This window comes from Dermacentor silvarum, chromosome 10 (genome assembly GCF_013339745.2).
Source record: "Dermacentor silvarum isolate Dsil-2018 chromosome 10, BIME_Dsil_1.4, whole genome shotgun sequence".
Taxonomy (NCBI): Eukaryota; Metazoa; Arthropoda; class Arachnida; order Ixodida; family Ixodidae; genus Dermacentor; species Dermacentor silvarum.
Genome location: NC_051163.1, coordinates 31,045,620 through 31,065,170, shown reverse-complemented (window position 1 = coordinate 31,065,170; position 19,551 = coordinate 31,045,620). Strand labels below are relative to the sequence as shown.

The window sequence follows — 19,551 nt, the reverse complement described above, 5'->3', positions numbered from 1 at the left end:
AACCTCGTTAATACGTACCCGCTTAATGTGTAATTGCGGTTTAAACGTAGTCGCAAAGATTCCCCCAGCCAGCACCCATTGAACCCCATGTATTAGCTGACCGCTTAAGCCATAGTCGCTCATTGCCCACCAAACGGTTAGTGCGTACTATTTTTGTTTCTTATCTATACGCACAGGCACAAAATTGGCAAAATCTCATCTGTGCAGATGTTCGATTCTCAAGTTGCGACGCCCGGACGACGGCCGCTAGCGATAGTGAACTTAAAACGTGGCCACCATGATGTATTTCCTGCTCATGCAGCTGTTGCCGATTGCCGCGCACAAAAGCATGGCCTTCGAGATTAGTGCCCGGTAACGCGAAGAAGCCGCCGGTAGGGGGTGCGAATTCGCTGTCGCCGTCGAATCCACTTGAAGTTGTAACCGCGCAAAAGCACATTTTATTGCGAAGCGCATTTCTGCCATCACCGTGGACGTTGCTTTGGAGTTCCGTGTGAAGTCTAAACACGGCAACATCGTCCCCATGCGCCGTACGCTGTATGTGCGAGCGAAACGAGCTTGCGAGGGTCAGCCGCCTATTTGCACGCCCGAGGGAGAAAGGCGGGGTGGAAGCGCGCTGCTTCTGTCGCGCACGGCGGGGGAGGCAAGAAAGGGAGGGGTGTACTTCCGACGGCGGCTGCCGTATCTTGAAAGCGATCTGCTGCGTGGAAAAAGTGTGCGCCCATACGGGCCTCATCTTCAAAGCGATCTGCAGACAAAGTGCAACTAGCTCTGGTCACTTCGTATGCACTATGCTTTCGACATCTAGTTCACGTTAAAGTGAGAGACGGCACGCTCGCTGCTGCTGCCGCGCCTCCTCACTCAGTGTTCTGACAGCGAATTTCTGCGGTCATCGAGCGAGATGTGTTCATGTTTACCAGTGCACGCGTTACACCGTGCTTGTTAATTTAGTTAGACAAACTGGCTCGCGGCCTTATCGATGCCGTGGTCGCGGCAAGGCCACCACGGCGGCAAGTGAAGATTACCAATTTTTGCTGCCTACCCACAAATGAAGCCTGTCTGAGTGCGTGTGTTTGAGAGCATGGTGACGTAGTTATTTTCCAGCCGGTAAGTAGCCTTTAATTGCGGCTACTTGGCGATTAATTCGTACATCGTTTAGTGCGTACCTAAACATTGTTCCCGGCCAGCTACGTATTAACGAGGTTTGACTGTAATCGTAAAGTTAAGCTAAAGAGGAGAGATGTTGACAAACAACAAAAATGAACTCTCCCATGAAGCGGGCAACCAAGTCCACCACGTGTGGCTTCACGATTGATAAAAATAGTAAAAGCAGATGAAGAAATACAAACGGAAATAAATGCGACAAACACTACATTGGCAGAATACAGTCAACGAAGGAGTTTTCGAACGCCTGGTTTTTCGGGAATGCCCGATAATTCGGACGCCTTTGCCACACAGCCACAAACCCCATAGAGCCAATGTATGAGAATGTCGGGATATTTTGAACGCTGCAACACTTCGTCGTCCCATTTTCCGCACTTCTTGCAGTGAATGCAGGTTGCAAAAACATCTGCTCTAAAGGCGGCCGGCGGCCTGCACTATGACCTCCCCTGTCCCAACTGGCTCAGTGCCACCCGCGTAAGCGAACGGTTTAAAAACTGAATGCTGACTGCTTCAAAATGGCTCTGCCACACCTTCTGCAGACTTGTCGGGAGGGTCGACTACAGTTTACGTACGACACATTACGCAATGGGTGCTTTACAGTTTCCTCATAGGGGCAGCAGCACGAATCCTGCGATTTCAAAGGCAGTGCACTTGTTGAGACATGGATGAAACACAAGATTACACAAACACGAGAGCTCGTGTTTCTGTGATTTAGCATTTGTCCATGTCTCGACGAAAGTGCTCCCTCTGAAATGATAATGGCCTTCTTACCCCCCCTGAGAACGAATCCTGTTTTTTGCTAATTGTGATGCTCTTGGTGCGTTAACGGGCACTAGTTCTTTACTATGGCTCGACTTGACATTTGCCTTTAAATGGCCAGGGGCTCGGGAGGCATTAAGGATAGCTAAGAAATATTATGTAAATGGGTGAATGAATGGTCAGACTACAAGCGAGTGTGGGAATGGGATCAAAAAGGTAATGGTTTAACTATGCTTACTAATTAGTACTGTCTTTCACCATTGTTTACTCTAGGTGCCTGGACAGCGTGGTCTCCATTGTTGTACTCCTGTCAGAATCATCTAACCTTTTTACCACCAGAAGCGTGGGTGGTGACCGTGGCAGTAGCCAGCAGGTAACTTTTCTCTGCGCACCTTTCGTTTGCGAAGTTATTAGTGAAATTAGTTACTAATGAAGCAAAATAACTTTGACCTCTTGAGCATTAAGATCGGGCTAGAGGCATGTGGTAACTTTTCATGATACTCTTTTGGCACCTCAGGGCTGGTATTCCCAGACTTCAGGGGGCATCTTGTAATTGGTAGTGTGCGAGTCACCCATACTCGCAACATATAGCCTTTATTTTTTTATTCAAGTACCCTAAAGGCCCATAGGGAATTACACAGGTGTGTTAAAATAAATCAATAATAGTTACAGTATGCCCATTCAAACAGATAATGCATGTTAAAATATAAAAAAGAACACAAGTGAAACAAAAAACAAGGAAGTAAAAGCATTGTAAAACTGTACTGTAAGCATTGTAACTGTAAAAGCGTTACAACAACACATCCTAAACCTTGAAGACACCTATAGCCATTAAAATGGGTGTTACACAAAATCGAGGTTACTTAGAATGCTTAATTCAAAGGAAAAATGCTCGTTAAAATATGTGCACATGCCAGCCTATACTGCATGTAACAATAAAATAACACAACCAGGGAAAAAAAATAGTAGAAACTAATAAAAGAAATGCTAGAAACTGCGGCCTTTGCACCGTTTTCAAGTTATTGAAACCTGCAGTGAAATTAATTGCTGTTTCAATTGTTTCCACACTGAGAAATCGCATTACAGAGAACACAGTGCAGCGAGACAAAATTTATTTTCTAGGTCACTCATAGCCATATTGAGTGACCTAGAGGAGTGTGCTACGGTCCTGCCCTCTCTACCCTACTTTCTTTTTATTTTTTTCTGTTTATATATTTAGTAAGCAGTTTTAGGGCATGAATCTTGCAAGTTTAGGAACTTGTTTACGCCATTGTTTCACCACGGAAACAGAAGAAAACGGCAGCGAAGTTGTTACAGATTGTGCCACATTACGGACAAGGACAGCAGAACAAAACAAATGATACACACATGCCACTAGCGCCGTGTATATTAAATATACATAGCACTAGTGCGTATCATATTGTTACAAGCCATTCCCGTACATTTTCCCTTTTGTTTTGCCTATTCTTATCCCCGTCACATTTTTGGTGGAGGTGTTTTCCTTTCATTTGTGCTAGTGTCTTTTATGTAACACACTACATAATCTGTACTAATGGCACACGAATAAGCCGCTCAAATATGTTGCATCCTCAACGCAAATGGTGTAACATTTTTCCGGTATATTTTCAGATAAAACGCGTCTATGACCCGACTGGCAGAAGCGATCACTCCGCGTTGTCACAAATTTTTCATCGCTGGAACCAGATGATGCGGGGAGCGGAGCAGCAGTCCTTCTGCCTGCGCAACGAGCTCAACCCCTTCTGCCTAGAGCTCGGCAAAGGTCAGTTTGTGATAGTGATGCACATCAGGGCAGGGATAACATAAAACTATTCCACTCTGTCTTTATTTGAAAGTATGGGCGGAGCCCGAGCCATTTTGAGCAATCGCGGAGGAACTCGCCAGTAGATTACAGTAAATTACTGTAGAACTCATCTCTCGACGTCTTTCGATGGTAATGCAATTATCGTTCAAGCAATTTAGCCACACACCGTATTTCTGAAATCACGTTTATTTAACATCTGTAGTAGTCATTCTGAGACGTCTGTTCCTTCGGTATCGTTCCACTTTCCTATGGCACTTGCTTGCCAATGTCTTTCACGAGAATGGCAGATTTTGCATAAAAACAGTCGAATAGTTTTATGTTATCCCGGCCCAGGATCCTTATTGTTTTAATAAAGTACAGAGCCTTTAATCCTTGAACTCCCTAAATCTTTTCTGGAAAACTAAAACTAAATTTCAAAATCTTCTTTTACTCCTAAAAGGGTTTGCACGTAGTGTGCACATTAATGAAGTCAAATATATGCTTTATTCCTTGTGTAACTAACGAAGACATTGAATAACACTCTTTTGAGCCAAGGTTGTTTTCCTACAATGGATGCGCAAGCTTGCCATGGGCCCTCTCGATTTAAGGGGGGACGCGGCTTTCGCATCGCGAAAAATGGATAAAAAATCGATTTTTTGAAAATCACATTTTCAGTTTCTGTAACTCTTATTCTATCTGATTCCGAAATATCATCACTGAAAACCAAGTAGAAGTGTTCTAAAAAAAATGTTGTATCAGCCAAGGTGCCGAACAATTGCGCGGAAATCGCGAAAAAACGGCGTTTTTCAAGCCACGATATCTTCGGAACGGCGCAGCCGAGCGCTGCCATCTTGGTCTCGTTGGAAAGCGCATTTCTCCGTCTTCAAATCTACCACTTCAGCTATCTCCTCCATACAGAAACAAGCACACAAAAAGCAAATGATTGAAGGTCGTGCCGGAGCCACCGATTGGCCGCGCCCGCCACGTGACTCCAGCGCGGTTCGCCATTGGTCCGGTGCTCGCTCCGTGATGGCGTCGTCTGCTCCGCTTGTTGCGGTGTCCTCGTGAGCTCCGGACAGTTTCCGTAATTTCGATGAGTGTTAAAGCGGGGGCAACATGGACATAGCAGTAGTGTGGCCGATCCCGCTTTTTGTGGACGTCTCAGACCCGCGGCTAAGCATTCCGAGCATCGGTAACGCGGACTTCGTGACCGAGCTTCGGGCACGGAATGCTCGGACACGCGGCTAAGCCTCTCGCGCGTAGGCGTCTCCGACTCGGCGATGAAGCACATCGCGCGCGGACTTCTCGGATCCTTGCCTAAGCATTTCGTGCGTTGGCGCCTCCGACTGCGCAACTAAGCAAATCGAGCGTCGACTCCTCGAGCCCGCGGCTACGCATTTCGCACGTCGGCACATCGCTCAACAAATGTCGACTCCTCGGACCCGCGGCTACGCACTTCGCGCGTCGGCACCGCGAGCGTCGACTCCTCGAGGCCGCGGCTAGGCATTTCGCGCGTCGGCACATCGCTCATGGAGTGTCGACACCTCGAGTGTTTATTCCTCGGACCCGCGGCTAGGCATTTCGCGCGTCGGCACCTCGGACCTCGCGATTGAGCTTACCGAGCATTTGGATCCGCGACCATGCAGGCATTTCGCGCATCGGCACCTCGGACTGCGCGACTAAGCTCGTCGAGCGTCTATTCCGCGGACCCGCGACCAGGCATTTCGAACATCGGCACCTCGGATTGACCCGCGACTTAGCACATCGCGCGCCGACTCTGTTATCGTAATGCCACGATATCTAGTAATAATACCTATCATACCACCCCTTCATAAAGAGAACCTCATCATGAGCTCTGTTCACTAGGCCACTTGGGCTGGCACAGACACCTGGCTGTAGAAGTGAGGCATGATACAAAAGTACAGGCTGGAAAGCACCTAGCAGCTGCATTGCTGCCTATCTATCAGTGGCTCTCCTAACCTCCATAGCCATTGTCAATGGAAGATGATTCAGAAGGCTGCTGAGAGCTTCATTCAGTAACATGGTTGATTCTACCAAAAGAAAACAGTGCCTCACTGACTGCACTATAGGCTGCTATCAATGAGGCAGTCTGCAGATACAACGCTAGAACTACTGTATATTTATGGCCACATAGTTCTGCACCTCACTTGGTTTGAAACCCAGGCACCATGCTCTTTGTAGAGCAGCAGCAAAGAATGCCATACAAACATGAAAAAGGCAGAACGAAGGCTCAGCAGACCAGAGGCCACATGTACCAGAAGCCCCACGTCACAAAACACATCAAAGATTACAACTTTGGTGCGTTTTAGAGAACTGAAGAGAAGGTGCAACTTTGAGAGCCGTTCTCTCAAAACTGTTTTTTCGCCTTTCTGCTCAGTTTCTGGAGCTGATTTCTTCGTTACCGTTTAGCCTATTTTGATTCTGTTTTTTTTGTCACGTTCCTTGGACTACAGTGCAGGTCGAGACAGTCTCGCATTTTTATCTTGACATTTTATAAATTTATGGCGTGGCTATTCGTTCACCCCAAAAGTGTGCTTGGTGCGAAGGTAACTTGAAAAATGACTATCTAAAAAATTTGTGTTGCGAAAAAAAAAAAGTAAGACTGTCACGACCTTCAGCACGCATTGAGCTATGCAGTCAATACTCAACGAGCCTTCAATCATGTTTTTTAAGCTCCCCAGGCCCTCCAGAAAGTTCAAGAGAGAAAAATTCTGCTCAATAAAATGTTCTCAAGGTATCACTCTGAAACTTTTATGGAAGTATCAGGGAGACATTCTAAACATTTGTGCCAATTTTCATCAAAATCCATGAAGAAATCAGGAAGTTGATTTTCAATGCCACGTCCCCCCTTAAGAACTCTTTACCGTTGCGCTGACGACTGCGCAGTGCGGTGTCGAGGGACGTGACGCGCATTCCCCGCTTTTGTCTGTCGTGCAGATTGGCCTTAACGAGCCGACGATAACTCACAAAGACGAAGTGCCATAAGGATGAAAAAAAACATCCTTTTTTCTGGAAGAAAACTGGAAAGCAATACTTTAAGCAATAAAAGATTGCCATTAAGCAAAGTATGGCCCAGTATTAAATTGAACACCCCCATTGGCATTTAAGACAGCTTCGCTATTGGCTAATACAGCCTCAGCAGGGAAAAAAGAACTTAATTCTTTTTGACAGACATTTTATCGATAAATATTTTCTCTACCTTTGTATACGAACTTAGTTGTTATCAGTGCTGCCATACTAATTTGGTGTTCCCTTTAATAAGACTTGAGCATATACACATCTTGATTCCTAGGTACCTAAGTTACTGATAGCTTGCTAACATTCTTATTGTGCAATGTTAAGGCTAGCTGAACAGGCAACAGGCGAGGGACTGGTGCCAAATACAGACAAACACCTACCCACACTTACATAGACTGCACAAAATATTTTCTAACAAACACAGCGACAGATGTCGATGGTGCGACTCCACCCCGGCACTAGAACACATCACTTACTAATGCACACAGCGTCCGGCAGACGCCGTCTCGCCGCTACTTAACGATACACTTGGCAATTGGTCGTGGGAGGCGTGACTCTCCGAACTGAACTTGGGAAGCCAATTGGCGACCCTCGACCAGGCCCGGCGTGCCGCAATAGCCAGTGGGGCCCTAGAAGAGGGGCTCCACCCACAGTAACCAAGCACCATCTTTATTTAAATAAAGTTGTTTCTCTCTCTCTCTAGCATGTGCTGCACTGCATTTCTTGCCAAAAATTTGCGAGCATTAAATTTTGTGTTAAATTCTTTGATATTCGATTCGATATTCGGCTTTTTATTCTCGATTCGAAATCTACTTTTTGGTATTCGCACACCCCTGCATAAAAGTGTTGAATAATATTCTCCCAATGCATGACAGCTAAACAATTGCACATTGCAAATTAATTTGCACAAGTGCTGTAATTAGCACTAAGGTGGTGAAATGAGCAGACTTATGTTACTCTTTCAAGGTAATCAAAGCAATGGAAACTGCAGGGCCCTGTTGTCCAAGTAATTACTGGGATGCATGAATATTCGAAACTTTGAATTGGTGAATTGCACTTTGTTTAATCAGTCTTTAAATCGAGTAGTCACTATCTGTAAATAGGGACTTTTGTAGAAACAGCGTCAAAGGGGATCCCTTTCTGAAACCGATGTAATAAAGACATGTTCTAGCATTATTGCTTGTATCTTTGCAACCATACTACCCGTGCACCTTACTTAGGTATCGTTGTGTAGAGCAAAGAAGCCATTATTCGACCGTGCATGTGTCGAGAGCGCAGATAGTGTCGTTGTCATGTCATGCAGGATGCAATCGCCGCTAAATTTAGCCTCATGCGTGGCATTCTGAGAGGCGTAGCTTGACAGCACATTTGTCCATCTGAGCAGGAACAACCTTATGAGGGCTCACTATGCCATTGAAGATATAATTTATCACACTCAAACCGGTGTTCATCGGGAGTTGTAAGCCCTACAAATGTGCAATGTGTTGGGAAAATTTCACGCTTGACCTGCAATATCACCGACAAGTGAAAACGGAATTCTGCAGCCGCAGCGACTTCCGGTTAACAGCCTCAATAAACCTTGGCGGCACGTGCCTTGTGGTTGTGTCAGGCTGCGCCACCTCTGGAAGGAGAGGCCCTCTACCTGCCCTTTTTCACTCTGAGCGTCCACACTTTGTGCTGCGCCAACCAAGTTTGTGTCGGAGTGCGACGAGTGCCCAACCGTGGTGTCCCAACCTGCACCCAGCGACGGGCTCCCCGTGGCCTCCGAGAGCGCTATGGTGCGCCAGTGCGATCTCGAAGGCCACGGACTCCATCTGAGTGACAGACGCTGATCTCAAAGGCTGTGCTTTTACTGGCAGCATGCCCCTGCAGCGATTGCAGGAGTCGGAAACACGCCATGGCCGCCATGTTTTGGAAACTCTCCACACCTTCTGCCCCGTCGCGTACAGGTTGGCTAGGCAACAGGGCAGCATCGCTTGCACTCGTTTTTCATTTGCGTGTACCACCGGCAGTAGCGAGCGATCGTGCTAGCACCAAGCGCGTTAGCCGAGCTACATGCTGCGCTCCCCACTTATTCATTCCTACTGGAGTGTTGAACTGGGAGTCGATTCTGTCTTATTTAGGACACTGTCAGTGATGCGTCAAAGTGGTTACAGTGTATCAATCATGGCCTTGAGCAGCATTATCGACGCTTTCGAACAGGCGCAATTAGTTCATGTGCTGCATCAAAACCAGGCGAGCGTGCAAGCCCACAGCATAATTTCAGTGAGATCGCAGCTTGGTAAGGACGCTCACTTCATGGTTGCGCAAAAGTGACTCATAAACAGTACATCACTACAGGGTGTCGGCTAAAGGCAAGACAGTTTTGGCTTTCTAAGTGAAATTCTCTGCAATTCATTATGCTGTAAAAATTTGCAGCATCACCTTTTTAGTTATCAACTCGGATGACTGGCTTCAGGCCTTGCGTTAGGATCAATCGTCGAACTCTGTGCAGAGTCTGCTGTTTTGGCACAGTGCGAGTACACTGTTGCTTGTATATGCCGACATGTCCGGTGCCAAGTCGCGTGAAATTGATCAGCAGAGAATATATTACTGGCACTATTTAGAAAAAGCTTTTATGTGGTCTATGCATTGCCAGCAAGCTTGTACGAGGGCAATTCTGAAAGTAATGCCTCCAAGCCCACTACTTTGCCAATAGTACTGCAAACATTTTGAACTCTTTATCATTAATGCACTGATGTTTAAGCTATAGAGTGTCACTTGCCTCACCTTCCTATATCTTCTCATTCCAGAGTAATCGAGCAATTCATGGCATCCAGTAGTTGGTAACGTCTGGTTGAAACAGCGGGCTGTAATTGAATTTCTGACTGCGGAAGGTTGTGGCTTGTGTGTAGATTTGATGCGGCTGGATTTTGGTCCTTCACAGTCCTTGCCCACGTCCGCACAGTGTTGACGTCAATGCAGGCATCCCCATAACCTGCAGTCAGGTGGTGATGAATCTTGATGGGCGCACAACCTTCCGCAATCAGAAATTCAATTACAGCCCATTGTTTCAACCGGACGTCACCAGTGGATGCCATGGATTGCTCGATTACTCTGGAATGAAAAGAGGTAGGAAAGTGAGTCATGTGATATTCTATAGCTTAAACATCAGTGCATTAATGATAGTTCAATACGTTTGCAGTACTATTGGCAAAGTAGTGAGCTTGGAGGCATTACTTTCTGAAACGCCCTCATATTTTCATGATTTTGCTTATCTCGAAATTTCTTTCCGGTTTTGACATTTTCGAGTCGAGATTTTTTACCGTGAAAGTAATGGTGCAAATGGCTGGTCATTATTTGAAAACTATTTGAAAAGCTTTCAATGTTCTATTTGATTTGATTCGTATTCGATTCAGTCTCAAAAATTACTAAATTGCACATCCCTGTAACATGTTATCGTCTATACACAGGCATGGGTGACGAGCTTGTCATTACTCTCAACCGAGTGCTGGCAAATGGCGGAGAGGCCTCGTCCGAGCAGCCCGTCAGGAGGGAGTGGGGCCTAGGCCTCAACAGCCGCCTCCATCACGAGGAGCTGGTATTGGCAGCTTTGACGGCCGGGTTCTACCCCAACGTGCTTAGAGTGCTGCGGGGGAAGATCAAGAAGAACCAGATCATCCGAAAAGGTGTCGAGTTTGCCTGCCTGTAGGTATCAGCATGGAAATGCTGCTCTTCCTTCAGCCATCTTACTTCCGCTGTTGTTTGGGTAGGATCGAAAATTTACTACAGTCGAACCTGGTTGTAATAAGCAGGCTTATGCACATAGGCGAGTGCACAGGGGAAGGGGGGGGGGGAGGGGGGTGCAAATCGAGTGGCACAGTCTTTAGTTGCATGTCCCATGATCGCATTCTGTGGCTGCTGTTGCCTTTTTGTTGAGCGGGAAATTAAAAAGTTAAACTGTGATAGCATGCAAGACATATAATACTGCAGAAGGTGGGATGCTGTGGGCAGTTGAAAGTTACAGGTCTCTGATAGGAATGATAAATGATGAGCAGTCTAGTGCATACATGCCAACTCTCCCAAACTTTCCATATAGCTTACGTATTTGGGCTCGTTCTAAACATGTTACGAATGTTTCTTCAAATGTTACAAAAAAGGAATTCTATTCATAAATAAGTTGCTCATTGGTCTCTGACACTTGGAAGTCGTCTGATTGTGGAAGGACAAAAGAAAGGTACCTTCTTGGATAGGGTTTATTCGGACAAGTTCCTGAACTAGGAGAATACGGAAGCAACAATGTTGCTGAAAAAGTCACTGTACCTAAGGAGTGTTCTGTTTGTCAGTTAACTCTGTTCCAAGATTGTTGCTGCTTGTGCGCATGTATCCCACAAAATGTTTGCACTCTGGCGTGCTGTATTGCGGCAATACGACAGTCTCAAACGAGCGCTCAAAATCTGGAATTTCACTATAAAATTGTAAATGTTCGTAGGTATGTTAATGTCAACTAAAATATTGGCTACCTCCGCTTGCTCTGGAACCCACACCGCCATCTTCCTGTCTCTTAACGTTATGCCTAACATATTTTGTTCCATCGTTTGTTCCGTGGTCCTAAACTTCTTCTAAAGCTTGTTTGTCAACCTCTAAGTTCCTGCCCCATGTGTTTGTAACAGTAGAATGCAATGATTGTACACTTTTCAATGATAGCAGTAAGCTCCCTGTCATGATCTGGTAATGCCTGCCATAGGTGTGCCAACCCATTTTTATTCTTCTGTAAGTTTCCTTCTCCCAATCAGTCTGCTACGAGTAATTGACCTAGATAAACATACTCCTGTCCATATTCTAGAGGTTGACTACCGATCATGAGATCTTGCTATCTTGCCAGGTCATTGACCATTACCTTTGTTGTGTGCATGTTGATTTTCAACCCTACTCTTACACTTTCTTGGTTAAGGTCCTCTATTATTTGTTGCAATTCGTCCCTATTGTTGCTACAATGTTACACTTTTTGGGGTAAGGTTCTCTGTTATTTGTTGCGATTCGTCCCTATTGTTGCTAAACAGGAACAATGGGGGCAAATTGCAACGAATGATTGTTGCAATTAGGTAACGAAAAAAAGAAATAGCACAGACTATTCGATTCGTATTCAAAATTCAAGTATTCGCCCGTCCCTACGAATTTGTTCGCACTTTGTTTGTCCGCGATAGCATAGATAAATGAGTGCACTTGGGTGATGCAGGGACCAGAAGCTGGCTGCAGTCTCGGAGGACTCCCTCCTGCACAGAGTGCCACCTGAGTATGAGCACCCATGGCTGGTTTACTACAGCGCCTTGCAGCCCTCCGAGTACCAGCAGACGACTGTGTACGACTGCAGCATGGTCACGTCGCTCCACCTGCTGTTCTTTGCCGGCCTTGGGGTACACATCATGGAGGTGGGCAGCTCCTTGCCGCATGGCTGTTCTAGACTGATAGCTCGACAACTACAGCGATAGCATGTGACAGACACAGCATGTGACAGCATGTGACAAACACGGGCGCCGACTGAAATTTATTGGTCAAAGAACGTGTATATAGGAACAGAGAAGGTGAGTGTGTTATCAAACACTGTATCGTAGATGCGTCGCGATATCAGCAGGTCCAAAAGCCACAAGCAACTTTTTTAAAATACATGTATGGCAAGAAAAGCAAGTCGGAAAGGTGCCCAATTAATTGGTACGCAGGTTCAAATGAGTGAATTCTTTTTAGTGTACATGTCATTTGACATGTCTTTTCGATATGTTGCTGCTGGTTTTTGGACCTGCCAATATTACCATGTGTCTGCGATACCGTGTTGGATAACCAGTGTTTGACCAGTAAAATCCAGCTGGCAGTCGGCACCTGTGTTTCTCCTATCTTCCCGCACGTCGGTGTTTTGGCGCTCCATTTACGCCATGAACTGATTTTGATCTCATTGTTGTACACTTAAACTATGGCTTTGACCCTTTTTTCCCTTTTCTTCTTATCTTGGGATAAGAAAAAAAGGCGACATTCGATTTGTGCAGGCTTCACAGGACACATTAATGCACTTGTACTTAGAACGTCGAATTTTGCACCGTGGTTTCTGTGGGTCTACGCTATCTAAAACTAAGCCTTCTGCACTGTCCAAAAATTTGCTGCAATTGACTTTTAAGCGGAACCTGTGTAAGCACTCAATTTAAAAACATATGCAACATGCTGTACTGGCACCCTCAGCAAAATGTACTTAGAGCGCTGGTGCACTTCCTTAATTAACTTGATTGGCACCAGTGCCACGTGGCACATGTGAATCGAACAGACCTTCAATATGATGACGTCCTCACATCATTACAGCGCACCAACAACGTGCCCAACATAGATTTTCAACTGCACACCGTCCCCCTCATACGCAGGACTACGTCTTCGATGCAAGTGCTAAGGCGCCTTCGAAAACCGATCGGGGCTGCTTGCTCATCGATGAGCAACGACTGCTGGCCTTCCGGTGCTCCGAGCAAGATGCAGACCTCATCTGGCGTTGGCGCCGGATGCTGGACTATATGATTGATCTGCATCTTTCAATGCATCAGTCCGCCGAGCTTAGTTCCGAAGAGGCGTTCCTGCGGCGGGTACTCTGGCCGAAGATTGTGGATGCCACGTCCAGTCTCCTGTCTCACCTTTCGACGGGTCAGTAGCTCCACAGACGAGCGATGGGTAGGCTTTGGGTTCAAATGGGCAACTTCGTTCCACCTCTCAATATCCTCCCCACAATGAAACTTTTGGTGTGGGTAACAGTGGCGTAGCCAGAAATTTTGTTCGGGGGGGGGGGGCTCAGGTTGCAGCGCGGCCTCCTCCTTATAGAAGTTCTCGAGGGATCAAATACATGAATAATAACTGCATTGCCAATGCCATTGCATATTAGATGCTGCAAACTAATTATTGAACGCTACGCACTGTCAAGTAAATTAAGTATTTTGTCATAAAAGAATATATTCGTATGTCCTAAAAATTCTGGCAGAAGTAACTGATATCAATGCGGCCGCGTTTTTTTTTGTCTATTTAATAAGGAAAGAAAATATCACACGGACATTAGAACTATATCAGTTTGAAACCAGCAAAGCAGTGCATACAGCTGATATGAAGAACGTAAAGGCCATGAAATGAATAAGTTGAGGACAAATATTTTGATGAATCTTCGTCATTCAAGAACCTTGTTTACATATTTGCACATATGCAACGGCCAGGAAAAAACCTCAATGACGCTGTCCCTCGTTGCAATAGATTGCGCAGGAGCAGCTGTTACTGGTCGTGTACTGTAATTACACCGAGATTATACTCGCCACAGTGAGTACAAATAAAAAGTAGGAGAGAGAGAGAGAGAAGTCATAAGGGAAAGGCAGGGAGGTTAACCATGCTGAGCCCGGTAGGCTACCCTGCACTGGGGAAGGGGGAAAAGGGATTGAAAAAGAAGGAAGAGAGAAGTTCACAGTTCACACGTTGCACATTTACAGTTAAGCGTTCATCGCTGAGTTTCGTCACAGGTGGTCATACAGGCTTGTGCACTTCAAAAAATACAGCGGCGCCTTTGTAGCCCTGCACATAGCAAACGCACGAGGCCACGCGCTCAAGATCTTTTCCTCCGTAAAAGGCCTGTCGTCTAAGTGCCCCAAAGCCGTCCGAAGGGCAATCCTCTCATCTTCGTATCTGTTGCAGTCACATAAAAGTAAGAGTTCTGCTAAATATACATTAGAAATGCGAAGATAGAATGGAATATACAAATGCGAAGATACAACTGGCTAAAGGGAAAAAAAGAGTCGCTGGAAACAAAGTTCACTGGTTGTATACACAACACCTCGCAACAAGTTATTTAAATATACGTCTAAGTCTCCAATAAATGTACGTATTTAAGCAAACGTCACTGTATATTATGCGTCAAACGAGACAAATAAACACGTTGCGGAGTCAGAGATAGTAAACTTTGCGCACAGAAAGACAGATGATCTAGGCAAGAACAAAACTGTGATCGCAGAAATCGTGATATGTACTCGGGCCATGTAGCGGTCGCGACAGCACCATATGGGTAGAATAATAGAGGAATAATGCAGAAATCAGTACGAAAATGTGTAATTTAACTGCCTGCACAGCGGCAACAATTATTCTGCACCCAAAATAAAGGAGGGTTTTGCTTCGTTTCAAAAAAGAAATAAAAGCAGGTAGCTAAAACGGAAAGAAAAGGACAAACGAAAGCCACAGATGATGCGGCAAGTTACTACCCAATATCCGAGTGTGTTTTCGGCAAGCGCCGCGTGGGCCGGGCTTTCAATGATCAAGGTCGGTCAAAATTGGTTATTGATGTCCTCGTAATTTCCCTATTCGCATGATAATTTTGATCATGATGCTAACTGCTAGAATAAACGGCTAAAATTTCTGCGGTTTTAAAAGCTAACGAACAGTGATACGTCTTCATAATTACGAGCTTATGGACGTGAAGGAACAGAGCTTTTTACTTGCATTAATTTTTGCTGCTTCGCTATCTAAAGGGAAACTTCTCTCGGCGGGGAAGTTGAGCGAAGCGGTCAATGACTTCGGACACGTTGATGCCGACGTCTCTGTGGGTGTATAGAAGCACCAGTCAACCATGCGTTCCACAGACATTGTAGAGCGCAAGTAGTTTTTTAGTAAACTCTTGTTAAAAAATATTCTCTCTGCGCTGGCAGTGGTCACTGGAAGGGTGACTAGAATCTGGAACAGTTTGTACACATTTACATAGAACCTGCAGTCGCAAAGGGAGAGGGCATCTATTCCGGTGTCAAAACCTAAAACTCTCCCTCGATGTCGTTGGCATCCTTGTTTAGGTACCTTGCACAAACAGTACGCTGTTCGATTCCAGCGATGTCCGTTGTTTCGTCAGGAAGTATGGAGAAGCAGCCTGCTTTTGCAACTAGGCTTTCTTTGATAATTTCGCCACAAATTTCTATAATTTGGTTTTGTGCATCTGGGCTTAAATACGAGGCATTACTGGGGCAACTTTCCAAATGGTTCTTCAGATATGTATCTCCACAATCAGCTCGCATGCGAAGAAGCGCTCTGAAAATACCTGTATTTTCAGCGGGGCCTATGCTTAAATCCATAGAGCCACTGTCCCTGTGGCCAACGAGAGCCAGATCTTGTAGCCCGCAAAAAGAATTTCCTCAATAATAGGCCATTTCCTTTCTCCTGTTTTCTCAAATTTTACTTTGCCTGCCCTGGTCCAGCTGATCGATCACATTGGGCACGCGTCCTGAAAATGTTTGGAGAAATTATCAGCTGCTAGCTCACAGTCACGGTAATATTTAGTATTTTCGTGTGTGTGGAAGATTGCGAGCGCGTGCTTTCATTTCTGGAACGGCTTGGACACCAGGGCTCCAGTGCATGCATGTTGGTCCAAGTTTATAACAGCATTAACCCCATAAAGTTCCAGAATTGAAAATCTTCTAAAGCACGCCTTTGGAAATGTCAGTGCACCTTTCGCGTCAAAAGTTTATGACAACGTTACACCCATACAGTTTCGGAATTGAAATCCATGCGCTCCGTAGATTCCGCGGCCGCTGCGACATGCCGCAACGCGCCCGCTCGCTATCGAAAAGCCCTTGAAAGTTTGTGCTCGGATGGGGCTCCTTGCGTTACGTGACCCCAGGTGCCACGAAATCCACCCCAGCTGCCACGAAATCCAGCCCGAGTTCGCAATGTTCGTGCCGAAATGTCTTTCGAGCGTGAAAAAGACATTGTAGACAGAATGCAGAATGATTGAACATAGCTCGCCTACACGAACATGTCGCAGCCTATGACACTATAGGACACCTGAACAACGGGACATTCCGCACTCAAGAACGAATTATGGTCAAGAAATGCTTCGACATACACTTTCGACTTTACTCAATAACCTCGGCTTAGAGAAATAGACCTTCTGTCCTTATGCAGCCTGCACAACTACTTTCAGTCAAACTAATCCTTGTTGTTTAATGAGTTTGTTCATATGCAATACTGTATGACTTCCCCCCCCCTTTATTTGCTTTAGTTTATGCTGCACTGAATATAGTGCTATGTTATGTTTTTTCCCCCCTATTTTTCTTCCTGTTTTCATATAAGACTTTCTTTATGTAATCTATATTGCTCATGTATAAATTCAATATTTCCTTGTTAATGCAGACTACTTGTTTTTCTAATTGTTAAAGTGTATTACTACCTGTCTCGTATACACTTTTTTTTTTGTAAATTGACACCTTCCCATCTGTTTACTCACATGTGAGCGCCCGACGCCCTCTGTTGCCTTTGATGGGTTTTTGGGCTGGTCAAGTTGCCTGCGTGCAACTTTTTATCCAGAACCCCACCATGCAATTCTTTTCATGGGAAATAAATTATTATTATTATTATTATTATTATTATTATTATTATTATTATTATTATTATTATTATTATTCCCGGCGTCGGTGGCAGTTTTGGTCGGTGGTGCATGCCGGCACGAAAAAATTTCGGGGGGGGCTGAAGCCCCATCAGCCCCCCCCCCCCTCCTGGCTACGCGCCTGGTGGGTAACACCACTGATTCTCCCTGGTTCAGAAGCACCTGGCTACAGGTTGCTCCAGCCAACTAGGAACTGCTATACTCCAAATCGCCAATTCCGTGCAGGACAGCGAAAGGCTAGGACCCGTGTCTGCCAGCCAGCAATGAGAGCCAGCTGTGCATTTCATTGAAGGGAGGCTGGCTCACTCATCCTGCGCTAATATACTTTGGGAAACTTTGATTCAGTCGACTTTAGCACAGAGGGCAATCTGCGCTTCGACAGTGGAGTGCTTCTTCTGGTTCTCTGTACTGGTTGGCTGACGTTCCCCGTAGCCTTTTCTCAGCTTTGCGCGGAATAAGTGAAATGGAGCACGGAAAGAAAAGGTGTTGCCTCTTTGTCCATCACTAATTCCCTTGTGTTCGTTGGGAGTTGAATTTGGAAGGGTCGCGGGAGAATCAGCGGTGCATAATCGTCGAGCTCATCATCTTTAATGGAGAGACACAGCCAGTCACCTTGTTCTTCTCGATTGACAGTGCACGGGATTGATGAGGCAATAGAATTTCCTGCAGAAATTACTAGGGGGAAATCTGGCGCCAGTGTCAATGGGAGCAGCAAGTATGGCCGTTCAGCCAGCATGATTTCCCTCCTTCTAGCTTTGAACAACTCTGATTTTGCAAATCGATCGTTTTCAACGGAACATTCGTGTTGTAATGCAACACATTGCAATGACTGTGCATTCACGCAGAGACTTATTGCTTCATGTGCATAAAAAGATGCTTGGAAATTTGGAGACATAAAGCATACAGTAGAACCCTGCTGATAGGTTTTTCACGGGACCGTATAAAAATAACGTAAGAGCCTGGAGAAACAGGAAAAGTTCAGAAATGAGAGTAGTGTTGAACTGCACACAACTTTTTTATTTTAATTCTTATGTGTGAAAAAAAGTCGCAATTGCTTATTGATTGCGATTGCAAATTAGTAGACAGCTATACAAAGTAAGGATACTAGTTTTATCGTCCGTATAAACTTGCAAACATTTGCTTATTAACTATTCTAAGTTGGTCGATGAGCGGTGAACGGTAAACTTTCACAGGCCCACGCTGGTGGCGTGGTGCCAATTGCCAAGGCAATTAGCACTAATTGTCTTTGCAATTAACCTAATCAGTGCTGCTTTGCTGGGTATCGGTGACTGAAGTTATGGTTTGGTGATGAGTCAATGCAGACTCATTCACAGCAGCCATACGTCCTGTAAGGCTCTCGGAAGATGGACAAACCAGCTTACCAATGACTGAGACATAAAATCTGAATAGCGTCATTTTTCAACATCGTGTGCACAAATGATGTCCAAAAAGTTTATCGAGATACCGTACGGCACCCGAAGCTTCAATGCGATGCCGCGGGCGCATGACTGCAAGGATGTTAGAATCCGAGAGATCGTTTGGCAGCTGCAAACGAATTCTTCCAATTTGGTTTGTCTTGGCTTTGAGCCGTGTCAGTTTTTAAACTCACTGAAACTAAAACTCTCATTCGTGCATGTTTTTTCAGTTGTATTTCTTCATTAAGAATATGCTTCGACAATACTGAAGTTCGATCGAAAATAGATGGCATAATCCAAACAAAGTAGCACAATATTCGATCAAATATTCGAAAATATGGAATATTCGTTCAAACCTAGTTCCGTTACTTGAGCTTATAGCTGTCTTCTTGGCAGTCAAAGTAGACAGTCTTTAATTCTGCCCAGAGCTAGATGACACCCAGAGTTCACAGGTCAGGAGCAGCCTTGCTCGTAGATGTTTGAACTGTTGTCACCTTTTGTGTTTTTCAGGGAAGCCATGACGGAGTTTGGAAATGACAGCAAGGTGGTGCTTTGCCTGTCAGCTCAATCATCGTTGGACCAAGATTTCAAAGCACTTGACGGCATAACCACTGAACATATGGCGCAAGAAGTCTTCCAGAGTGCTGTAGACTGGGCACTGTGTGGCTCCTAGGAGCCATTCGATCATCTGACGGGGTAGCAAGTTCTCTTGCTACTACTGTAACTCGACACAACGGTTGTGCTTCCAAGGCACAGCCAGAACATGACAGCGGATCGCCATCTCTTTTTTTCTTTTTCACCTTAGTTATTTCTGTAAGGCTAAGAGGTCCAACATGAACATTTTAGTCATGCAGGTCATGTTTTTCATCGTGAACCACTAGTCATCATTTTCATGTTGAGGTCATCGTTGAGAAGTGACATCTTTCATCTTGTGAAGAACCTGTACTATTTCATTTTTTTTTTTT

General features: G+C 45.3%; 1 protein-coding gene across 1 annotated transcript in view; it reads left to right on the top strand.

Annotated features, from left to right (window-relative positions):
* The window catches only part of LOC119431033 (ATP-dependent RNA helicase DHX30-like), a 44,969-nt gene extending 25,722 nt beyond the window's left edge, over positions 1 to 19,247 (top strand). Inside the window, exons 8-13 of the mRNA XM_049657861.1 lie at positions 2,194 to 2,293; positions 3,550 to 3,700; positions 10,213 to 10,447; positions 11,979 to 12,171; positions 13,147 to 13,417; positions 19,097 to 19,247. Coding sequence (XP_049513818.1) covers positions 2,194 to 2,293; positions 3,550 to 3,700; positions 10,213 to 10,447; positions 11,979 to 12,171; positions 13,147 to 13,417; positions 19,097 to 19,107 — 961 coding nt within the window. The 3' untranslated portion in view covers positions 19,108 to 19,247. The remainder of the gene's footprint in view (positions 1 to 2,193; positions 2,294 to 3,549; positions 3,701 to 10,212; positions 10,448 to 11,978; positions 12,172 to 13,146; positions 13,418 to 19,096) is intronic.
* The last annotated feature ends 304 nt before the right edge of the window (positions 19,248 to 19,551 follow it).